Here is an 11,260-nt window from a genome sequence, read left to right as displayed (position 1 = left end):
AGCTGCGTTTACACCTTGAATCCAGGTTTGTTTGTGTGCATGTGTAGTCTGTGACTGCACTGAGCATATTCACTGCATGTGTGTTGTCATGTCATTTTAGGACATAATGACACAGAGAGGGACTTCTTTAACGTTATATTTTATTTTACGGTTCTTCATGTTACCACTCTGTCATTCACATTGTTTCCCACTTTACCTTCTGATTGTGAAATGCGTTACGTATTTCCGTTTTTTAACCTTTTGGTACTTTAAACGTGTTGTTGTTGTATTTCAGTGCACTTTCTAAACACACATTGAAAGCACATTGTGTGGCCTTTTTGATGACACTCAAGACCTGCAGAGAACTTATGATTTACCTGAAAGTGAGAAAAGCACTGCAGTATGTGAACATATGTAAATCAATGGATGTTGAATTGTGTAACAAAAAAACGATTGTGTCTGCTGCATTGTATATGTTTAAGCAAGCGAGTAACCATAGCACAAGGACAAAAATAAGTTCCTGATTACACATGCAAACCAAAACACAGAATATTATGTGTTTGCATACTTGTGAAAAAGTGAAAACAAATGGTAGACGTACACACACGCATGCGTAAACACAAACACATTGTATGCATTTTGTGCCTCACCTTTTACGTTCACCTTTACAGGAGTTTTCACGGCCGCCTCCAACACCGACTTCCACTTTTTGCCTGATTTAGAAGCAACGGTTGGGTCCACTACTCTGAAGTGTTTGCTCAACACAGGCATTCAACATAACTGTCAATTAGGAGTGGAAGTCAAGGCTCCTAATGGCCTTGTTTAGACTGTCGTGTGGACAAGCATTAGCGTCTCTCAGTCTGAGAGAGTGTGTGTACGGAGTGAGACGCATGTGAGGATCAGTGTGTATGTGTGTGTGTGTGTGTGTGGGTCAAAATCCTGCACAGCTTACTCCCCTTGATCATCCAGAGCAGTGAACATTTCACCTGACACCTTTACGAGAGGACAGGACCCCGGACTCATTTTTAAAGTCCCTATCCCCTTTGATGTGCGTTATTAAACACACCTGTACCTGATTTGTGCGCTGCTCTCTTTCGTCTCTCACTCTCCCCTGAATATTAGTGCTACTTAGGGTTAAGTCTGAACATCAGCAGTATTTATGGTTAGGTCCTAATGGGCGGATTTGCCATGAAAGTAGTAATAAGAGTGATAAGGGTGGAATTAAAGAGAGGTTCAATCAAAGGGTAACATTCTTGTCAGACTGTTCTGCTCACATAAAGGACTACAAACGTGGCATTAAATATTTGGAATTGTTGCTGATATCATTGTTTTATACAATATCAAAGCAAGGTTTATGTATTTGAATTTCAACTGGATAACAGACATTTCTGGTTCTAATCACTGAAGAATCTTTGCTTTTTTTTCTTCGTAATTTTCTTTCTGAATTATTTCCTATCGATTAAATAAAAAAAGCTCATTATTTCAGCTTGTGTCGGCCTGCAAAAGACATAAGTGGAAATCTATTCACACAGACTTTGAAATACTATGCCAGTTGAATTTTGGAGGCTTTTTATTTTTAAGTATTGGTATATGTAGCGAATGCATCAATTCCTACTGGTCTAATTTAACATCCCACCCCATTAACTACTACATTTTCTGTTTACAGAACATGATAATTCCTCTACTGCTGTAATAAAACTTTAGCTGCATTGACTGCCTGTTGGAGTGGCGCACAGGTGTGCGTCAGAGATTAATGTCTGAAGCATTTTGGAGGAGAAAGGGTTGATGGGAGGATAAAGGATACAAAGAGCTCATGAATTATCTGCATATACGAGCTGCTTATTTGATCAACGATAAGGGGAATGAGTCCACTTGCTCTCCAGTCTACACTCACATGAAGCCTATGAGCCCTGAGATATCATCAATTTAGCTTGCAATGACAACTAGTCCTTAGCATGGATGAACACACCCTCTTTGGTAAACTATATTGTATTTGACTAGACTGTATTTGATATGCAATGCATGGAATTAAAAAATATCTCGATAAGTTAAAATTGTCCCCTCGCTCGGCCTTATACTCAGTAGACTCTGCAAAACGGTAAATTGTCTGTTTTGCCCTTGAGGATCAATCTCTACCATCAAGGGCACCCTGGTTTCTTCTGCTAATAACGAATGTGAGGCAAAGAGTGGGTTCTTCAAAAGGGACAGAAAAGTCTCTGCACAATTGTGACTAATTGTGTCATAAATTCACGATCGTTTCATAACGGCTTCACAGCTTGAAGTGTGTCATGTGCAATGGACGCATTGCTCCCATTTTCACCTACCATTGCTCTCAATCAAACAAAGAGGTGGGGTGGAAGTTTCTTTTCATGAGTTCAAAGGCGACCGGTTGCTGAGCAATTTATTTTAACAGAAACAATAACTCTTTTTATTGAGAACAAATGTTGACATTTGGAGGGTGCAGCAGCGGGTGAAGGATGGGAGGGAGGGAGGGAGGGGGAGAGGCAAGCAGGGCCTGTATGTGCTTTAGAGAGTGCCTCTGGTGCTATTTGACAACAGTGCTGAGTCCCCCGGGGGAACCCACCTGAGAATAGAGCATGCATTTCAATAAATCAACTCCTAATGAAAGTGTTTGGGCTGAAGAAGAAGAAGCTGGCCAGGGGCTATAGTGTGCATGACTTCCATTGGTGGATGCCAGTAAAGGTAAGTAAGAAGGTAGGTACAATATATCAGTATCAGGCAGTGCCGATCAAAGGAAGAACACCCAACACAATTACAACAACAGTTTCAAACTCCTCTCTGGATATGTTTCACCTTAAAATACTTTAATAACATTACTGAACGTTTGACACCATTCATGGCAAAGTAAACCATGCATTTATGTCACAAAGTCTTCTGTCAGCCTAAACGGTGGGTTAACTGAGTTAGGGTGGGTTTACCTTCCACTACATCCTTGATGGCAGCCAAATAGTACTTTCTTGGATGAGGCAAGGGGGGAAGAAGGAGGAGGAGGAAAACCAAGGTGAAAGGGAGTCCCTTGAGATTTGGACAACACTCAAGCTCAAATTCAACTGGAAAATGAAGGATTAGCTTTTAGTCTAGCTGGGAGCGATGATGGAGGCCTAGTCTTGGGAATAATAGATATTTGATCTTTGAGTGTTTCACACTCTACAAAGTGTGGGTGAAAAAATATTTTAAATACTTTTATTTTCTTCAATTTAATTTTTTTTAAATGAATGTCGTCTAAAATTGTTCATACGACTAAAATAATAATAACAATATTCATAATTATTATATTATTATTATTATCAGAACAACAATAGTAAGGAATGAACGTCCTCAAATCTAAGCTTTTTTTCTAAATTGTTTAATTAGCTGTGTCCTAAAGCCGCTGTAATAACCAAGCCGTGATGAAAAGCAGAGGAAAGCCTGTCCGATTAGGGCCCATCACACAGCCCATTGGAGCTGGCAGATGCTTAGATAGACTTTTATGGATTGCTCAATGCCGTGTCGTAATGAAGCAGGCAGCACTGACCCATCCTGAACCAGGCTAAAAAGCTCCAGGGATAGGCCCCATTGGGAGCCAGTAATGCCCGATGCGTCCCACGGCAGTATTAATCACACTGAAAAATAAATGTGTGTCAGGGCGAGGGAAGGAAAAGAGGAGAAAAATGAAATAAGTACGTCGTTTATCCCAATCAAGGTCGTGAATATGTGGTCGAGGGAGATTTCCTGACCAGAATGAGGCCCTAAAAAGAAAAGCACGGTCCATTTAGAAAGAATGGATTGTGCAATCTGTGAAAACTCATAATGTTTATGAAAAGCGATATTCATCAAGAATTCCCCATCTGTGTATGACTGTAAAAATAAAAAGAACAATGAGCAGAGTAAATACAAAAATGCCTTAGCATTAAATACATGTCTGTTGTACATTTAAAAAAAATGACTCCCCAAGATTGATATAGTTGGGAAAACAGTTTAATATTTTCTCCTTTGAATATTGGATATCATACCCCGCCAGTAGACCTATACCAGCGCGTTTTATTTAATTTACATTCAAAGATATAAATTAGTAAAAGTACTCCTTATAACAAGATTGTGTAGCTTCTTCCCAAATGCGTCTCAAATAAAAACCGTCCATAATATATATGTTTATATATTTACAAAAAAACAGACGATGTCAGCTTTCCATTTTTGCAATACAACTTGCATAAATTATAGGCATCATGTCGCCATCACTTAAAAAAATAAATATCAAATGTAGGCTTTTCCACTTTGAAGTCCTCAAGTTCACTTCAGTCCCGTTCGCTTTGCGTCCCAAGACTCCTCCTTTTACAAATGCGGTTTCACAGAAAGGCCAAATTATGTTTTCCACACGTGAATATGTATTCAAATAATATACCGTCGCAAATGAGCTAACTATAGGAACCTGAGAAATAACATGTAAATCACATAACAGGAGATGTTTTTCAAACCAGCATTATGTAAAGAGTATCCACAATGCGTCAAAAAAACAAACAATGAAATAATACATCAATAATCTCACAAACGTGATGTAGAGAGTGTCTCAGTCTCTGTGGAGCTGAGGAGGCAGCTTTCAACTCGACTCAATGGTGGCACTAGATCCGGTATGAAGTAGAGGTTATGGGGGTTAAAACATGGGGCCAAAAGGTGGCGTCTTTACTCGCTTTATAGTCAAAGCAATTGTGACACCTACCTGCAGACCATGGAAATAAAACAATCCCACCCGATCGACTCCCTCCACAACCTCAGGAAACACAAAGTTCTCTCAGGCTGGCTCTACCAAAAACATATCGATACTGCAAGTGCTTATTAAAATCCCCACTGCCTAATTACCGGTAAAATACAAAACAAAACAAAAAAAACACAATAACCCAAGTGACATTAGAATATGTAAAGTTCCCCCGATGAATGCACAGAGCAAACTGTGATTTCTTTGCTTTTGGCTGACCCTGTGTAATTATAATTATCCAACTGAAAGATAAAGTTTGGGGCCTGCTGTGCGCACACACACACACATCAGAGGAAACATTAAAAAATAGGATTCCTGGTCAAAGGTATGGCAACATTTCTCCACTTATTTGATTCACAAACTGCCACTGCTGTGTGTGCACGGGCGTGTGTGCGTGAGCGTGTGTGGTTAGGTTGATTTGAGGCCTGTCTTCCCTGGTGTATGCTCATGCCTTTATCTGCAAGTGTAGGCACATGTGTTTGCAGTACAGACCTACACTTGTCTAATAACATATATACTGCTTTCTAATGCAATGCCTGATGATTTAATGACAGACCAAAATACATGTACTATTAAATATATATAAATTATGATTCATTGATTATTCAAGAAAATGCACTGCGCTGACAACGAATTATAGGCCTACATGTTCGTTTGCTTTGACGGTGCTGTAAAACATCAATTTCAATAAGTAACTTATTCCCATAATCAGTCCTAAAATCGTCGTCATTTTAAAACAAGTGATAATCCGCAAATAGTGGAAGATTATCCCACTTCTGTCTCATGCAAGCTCGCTTGAAAGAAGTGCTAATTTTGCATCCCATGGTGTGACTAAGACACATGAAAGTGACAAAAAGAAAACCCAGTTGATTTGCATTGCAAACAAGTGACTCGTTTTACTTCCGCATTTAAGAAAAAATACAATCTCAAGATTCAACGCCAGATTAAATTCATTTTCAAAATGCTTATCATTTTGTTCAGCGCGTCATGTTATTACGTACCTTTCTTTGCTTCTAAATTTGAGGGTCTGAAATGCGTTTTTTGCTGCTGCTGCTCGACAACAACAATGTGGGTTGGGTTCATTTTAACGAGGGGAGAGTCTGGCCTGTGTTTGGGGTTTGTGCCAGCCTCCAGAGCCTGGTGAGAGGAGCTCAGACCCTCGTTTGCTGCAGCAGCAGCGGCGGCGGCGGCGGCAGCGGCAGCAGCCAGACTCACTCCTGATGAATTAGTATACCGCAGGATCCCTTGGCCCTGCAGGGGGCTGAAGTTGCCATAGTTTGTGTAATTGCTATAAAAGGGAGAAGTGTAATAAATAGGTCTTCCAAGGATGGAGGGGGCCGGGTAGAGGGAGGGGGAACTGGCAGCCGGGGAGGTGGTGGAAGACGTAGGGGGGGTAAGGAGGCCACCGCTGGAGGAGGGGCAATTTGGTGGCCCATTCTGCGCCAGTTGCTGATGATGCTGCTTATGGTCCGAGGTAGCAATTTCCGCCAGAGACCACAATTTGGGCTTGACCGTAGGGTTCTGAGGTGAGGGTCTGCTATCAAGGCAGGAAGACGATTTATTGGTATTAATGTTGTTATTGATGAGGCTTCGGGCCAAATCCTCGCGCTGGCTGTGGAGATGGTGGAGTTGTTGGAGGTGGTGGTGGTGATGACCGAGAAGTGGAGCTTCTACTCCCGTCAGAGGCGACGATGTGACGGACACGGGTGAGAGCTGAGTTCGCGCTTCATGGTTCTGGTCCTCGCCGTCCTCGTCGCCGGCCCGGTCAGAGCCCAGCTCCCCCACGCGACAGCTGACCTTCTCCCCGTCAGACTCTGCCGAACATGAGTGGTCCGTCAGAGTGTCGACGTGCAAGCTGATACCTGAGACAGGAGGGGGGAAATAATAATAATGATTGGAATATGTAAATAATTAGATAAAGATATACAATCCAAGGATATATACATGAGAAAATATATACCCTATTCAATAATAATAAGCCATATTCGAAAGTAAAAACAAATACAGAAGCTGAGAAATTGAACTAAATATATACAAATAACCAAAAACATATTTTGTTGTCGATGTGCCTTGTACATGTGTAGTCAAAGCAATCAATGATGTTTTCCAACCAACCAGGGTACGATATTATTTGTCATATCAGTTTAAACAGTAGGCTACGATGAGACGCAGTTAATATGACACCAATAATTATTTTCGTATTTTACGTAATTATACAAAAATGACACCAGGATAATAACATTAACATTAAGGCCACTCATGGGGATTGTTATGTGTACGTTTCCAATGACCTGCCATTAATCATGTAAAAGACAATAAAACGTTCACCTTGACCTCAGTCATTTAGTCTTAGAACCTTGTTTCCATTAAAATATATATATAAATAAATCAACACGGGTACTAAAACAATACATGAAGTCAGGTTTTAGAGATACAAATATATGTTCAAACCAGATTATTTGTGTGTTTTTTTGATAATTGCATATTCTTATTTTTATTTCATTTGAATCAGTATTCTTGCACTAAGCAACTTAATAAAAGGGGCATCCATCCCTTCCCTCCCTTTGAGACCCATCGTACCCCGAATTGTTAAATGGATCATTGGCTCGGTCGCCAGATTATACCCCACCTTCATCCTCCGCTGAAGCCTCGCTGTTCTCCAGGTTTTTTTCAGAGCGCTCCACTTCTTTCCTGTCTGCGTCCCCGTCCTCCTCGTCCTCATCTTCGCTCTTATTCCTCGGCGCCCATGTCATCTTGTTCTCCTTCTTGAGCCTCCGCCTAGCGTTGGCGAACCAGGTGGAGACCTGCGTCAGGGTCATCTTTGTGATGATGGCCAGCATGATCTTCTCCCCTTTCGTTGGGTACGGGTTCTTCCTGTGTTCCTGAAGCCAAGCCTTTAGGGTGGACGTGGCGTCCCTGGTGGCGTTTTTGCGGTATGCCGGGTCGTTGAATTGGTAGGGGTACCCTGGACTACCGTATGGGTGGTAACTTAATGCCCCGGCCATGCCTGACGTTTGCGCGTCATACGGAGAGCTCTGGGGGAAAGTTGAAAAAGTCATCATGTGTTTTCCAGCGTTGTTTAAAATGTGATTGTATTTTAAATGTGTTATGAATGTGGCTTATGACTAACAAAACAAGTCTACATCATTTAAAATTATTTAAAAACACGGAGCAATACATTCAAAATAAATGCACAGTCATTTGTTTATTAGAACCTCTCGGAACAGGTTAAACGGGCTGGAGAGTAGTGTAAATGCACCGGCAGATCTTATTCTGAATTAGTATAAATCATCTGGATTGATAATGACGAGCAGTACATGTGTTGTTAAAAATAAACAAGCAATCAATATGTAATGCTGTGCTTTGACAATTTATCAAAGCTACTCGTGAAGTAAAAAAAACACACCGTGCGTAAAAGCAGGCCGCAGAGAAGCACAAACTAATAGTTAACTAACGGTTAAGATTATTATCAGATTAACTAACAACAGCTCCTGTTAATATAGCCGTTATGATAATAAAAAATACATTTCAATTGTCTTTAATCGCCTATTAACTTCATCATTTTCTGCAGTGGCTGCTTTTTGTTTGGTGGCAGCCCCGATGTGTTAACATATCTTCTCTTTGCAGCATTACAAATCCCATTAGCAAATCACTTGCTATGCACCTTTCATAAAACGCTTGAAGTGCCCTGTGACATTAGCATTGCACGTCTTGCTTTTCATGTTAAAATTCCGTTTATTCAACCCAGAATAAAGTCAGCGACTTCATCCATTGGTGATTTTAATGACTGCTGTGGAAGGAAGAGTAATAGCTTGTGTCATATTAATTTCCAATGGCACACAAATTAACTGCTTAGAGGCTAAAGGCTCAAATAAAATCTAAGTTGGTGTTCGGTTTTACATAATTAGCTGCGCAGTGAGTGTTTAGCGTTGGTCAAGCCATTACAATTTGCAGCTCATGCTTAAAAATCCTACTTCAGCCAAATAGGTTTAGAGTAAGAAACCGACAAGTAGGCCACCCACTACATTTACAAATATAGCAACCGTGCACCCAATAAAAGTTCAGCATGTACTTACTGATGATTGGATCATAACAAAAACATTGCAAAGCTGTACCAATTGAATCACCCTTGAAATACAGCGAAAGGCAGCTAAACTGAAAGTCAGCTCCAGACTTAAACTCGCCTACAATTTCTCCGGGTTTTGAGTCTAATCATACAGAATCGTACATAAATGTATTTTACCATGTAGGATGGGAATCCCGTAGTTGGATCCGTGGAGTATGACAGCGGACTGGAGAAGCCTGCACCAGCAGAGGCGGAGAAAGCAGCCGATCCAGGGTAAGGACTGAAGGCTGAGCCGGAGGACGACCTCGCCAAGTCTTCACTCCGCGGGGCAGCCAGAGCCGAGGCCCCGTAAGCCGGACACGAGTAAAGAGCCAGCGAGCCCGGGGGCTGGTAGAGGTAACCCTGAGGATAGGACATTGGTGAGCGCGGGATAGGTCGCCGATTCCGAAACGGGAAGAAAAAACGCGCAGGGCGGCGATCAACAGCAGCCAAAATAATAAACAATCAACTCAATGAGCAGCCATGCAAACAGTCATCAGACAATGGAAATGAAAAAGTCCTCCCTCCACAGCCCCCTTACTGGGAAAAAAACCCCCGAAAGATCTGTTAAAGTGCCCACATAGAGGCAATGTGGCATGCGTCTTGATCCCCTAGCGTCCGATGTTTTTAGTACGCAGCACTATGAAGTGAGGAGTTAGGAGGGAAGGAGCCAGTGGAGTTTCAGACACACAGAGCATTGGGGGAAACTGGACCTGTCACTCCGGCTCATCTGAATATCCCATCCCCGCCCCCTTTCTGCCATATAGATGTGGAGCCTCGGAACAAAACCAAGACTCCACACTGCAAAAAATAGGGACCAGACATGTAACGAGAGTCGTTTAGTTTAACGTGATTTTAAGACCAATTTCGATACTTTGTTTGCGATCTGCTGTTTTTGTCAATTGTTTCAGGGAAATTCACCGCACACATGATCTGTATCAGACTTTAAAATTAAGTATTTTGGAATGTTTTCTCTTTAATTCCATAATGGCAATTCAAATCCAAAACAGTGCATTGCTTGTTATATTTGCAGCACCAGTCTGACGGGGAGATAAATTAGTTCGGCTGTTTCAATCATCATTTTTGTGCCGTTGGGTTATCAATTTTGTTTGTTTTACGGTCGGGTTGAGTGCGGCACACAGCGTCTGTGTGATCAAAACTGCCACACCTGTGCACACACACAACTGTTACTGCGTTACAACTGTGCGAGAGAGAGAGAGAGAGAGAGAGAGAGAGAGAGAGAGAGAGAGAGAGAGAGAGAGAGAGAGAGAGAGAGAGAGAGAGAGAGATAGAGAGTAACATGACCAGTGCTCTCCGCTTGCAGCTGGCTATTTCGTACATCCAACGATCAGACGCGGACACATCCATGTATGCGAGCACCGATACGTGTGCGCGCTCGTCAGGAAGTGCGCGCTCTGGTCTGCGGGAGGCGTACCCGGCTCCTTAATTTCTACCACTTAGTACACCTCAAATACACTCATCCCTTATTATTACAATGGCATTCATTAGGAATAATGAAGCTGATGGTGGTGATTGTTGTTGCTTGTCCTCTCCTCTAGTCTGTACAGACACCAAGTAACAATCAGCACCGTCCCTGTGCGCAATTGTATTAGACAAGTTTGACAGCTTTTGCTCATGCACTCAGTGTGTTTGGGCACTCACTTGTCTACACCGTTGTGTGTATTTGAACGCACTTTTGGACTGCATGCAAAACAGGGCATAGCCTTGTCCTTTATTACTGTGATTACAGGCTTAATGACCTCTGTTGGAGACAAGCGATACAGCACAGCATGGTGGAAACCTGAAACTGTGACAGCGGTTTTGGAACGAGCTGTCAAGGTGGCAACTACTGAGAAGAAGAGTGGCCTAGCAGTCTTCCTCATCAGTATTCATCGGACTGAATGTGTTCATCTATCAGGTGCTTGTTCCTCTACTGCAGTGTGGTCTGACAGTGTTGTAAACAGCAACAGCACAATTTAAATAGGTGCAATACAGCTCTCCTGTTAGCAGGACTGACTCATTTATTTATTACACCTAAATACATGTGTTGTAACACAAAAAGGAGCCCAAAAAGTAATCTTAATATATTTCAGTTTTGATTCATAATACACAGTATCCTATAATGTCCATAATTGCAGACATACCGATGCAATTTTTCAATTTAGACTATTGAAAGGAGAAAGGAGACATGGCAGTGTTATGACTATTACATGATGTGCAATAGCACGTGTTGTTATCACAACATAATGAATGTGTGTAAGTACAGTGTAGACCATGTCAGGAATTGCAGCATTTTTTTAAGTACACACGTAAGCACCCATGAGTGAAATAAACCATATTTTAAAAATAAATCTGTTGATACAGTTTTTTTTTCAATCCAACTGCGATCTTTATTTTGTAAATAAATAATGGACCAGCACATT

The 11,260-nt window shown here is 41.6% G+C and overlaps 1 protein-coding gene across 1 annotated transcript; it reads right to left on the bottom strand.

Moving 5' to 3' along the window:
- Window positions 1-3,966: 3,966 nt before the first annotated feature.
- On the bottom strand, window positions 3,967-9,358 carry irx2a (iroquois homeobox 2a). The gene is made up of 3 exons (XM_079275011.1): window positions 8,976-9,358; window positions 7,362-7,767; window positions 3,967-6,594 (listed from the first exon to the last, which is right to left on the bottom strand). Exons 1-3 carry the CDS (start codon window positions 9,213-9,215, stop codon window positions 5,726-5,728), a joined length of 1,515 nt encoding a protein of 504 aa, XP_079131137.1. The 5' UTR covers window positions 9,216-9,358; the 3' UTR covers window positions 3,967-5,725.
- Between the last annotated feature and the right edge of the window lie 1,902 nt (window positions 9,359-11,260).

Source organism: Melanostigma gelatinosum (assembly GCF_949748355.1).
Source record: "Melanostigma gelatinosum genome assembly, chromosome: 9".
Lineage (NCBI taxonomy): Eukaryota > Metazoa > Chordata > Actinopteri > Perciformes > Zoarcidae > Melanostigma > Melanostigma gelatinosum.
The sequence above is the reverse complement of the archived record's forward strand: the minus strand, read 5'-3'. Positions and strand labels throughout refer to the sequence as shown.

Bases quoted from the DNA above. Each gene is read 5' to 3' on its own strand.
- irx2a (XM_079275011.1), bottom strand. From the start codon at position 9,215: ATGTCCTATCCTCAGGGTTACCTCTACCAGCCCCCGGGCTCGCTGGCT. The intron at 7,768-8,975 runs GTAAAATACATT...ACTTTCCCCCAG, and splicing joins CGGGATTCCCATCCTACATG to AGCTCTCCGTATGACGCGCA. The intron at 6,595-7,361 runs GTGGGGTATAAT...CTCCTGTCTCAG, and splicing joins GGCTTCAGCGGAGGATGAAG to GTATCAGCTTGCACGTCGAC.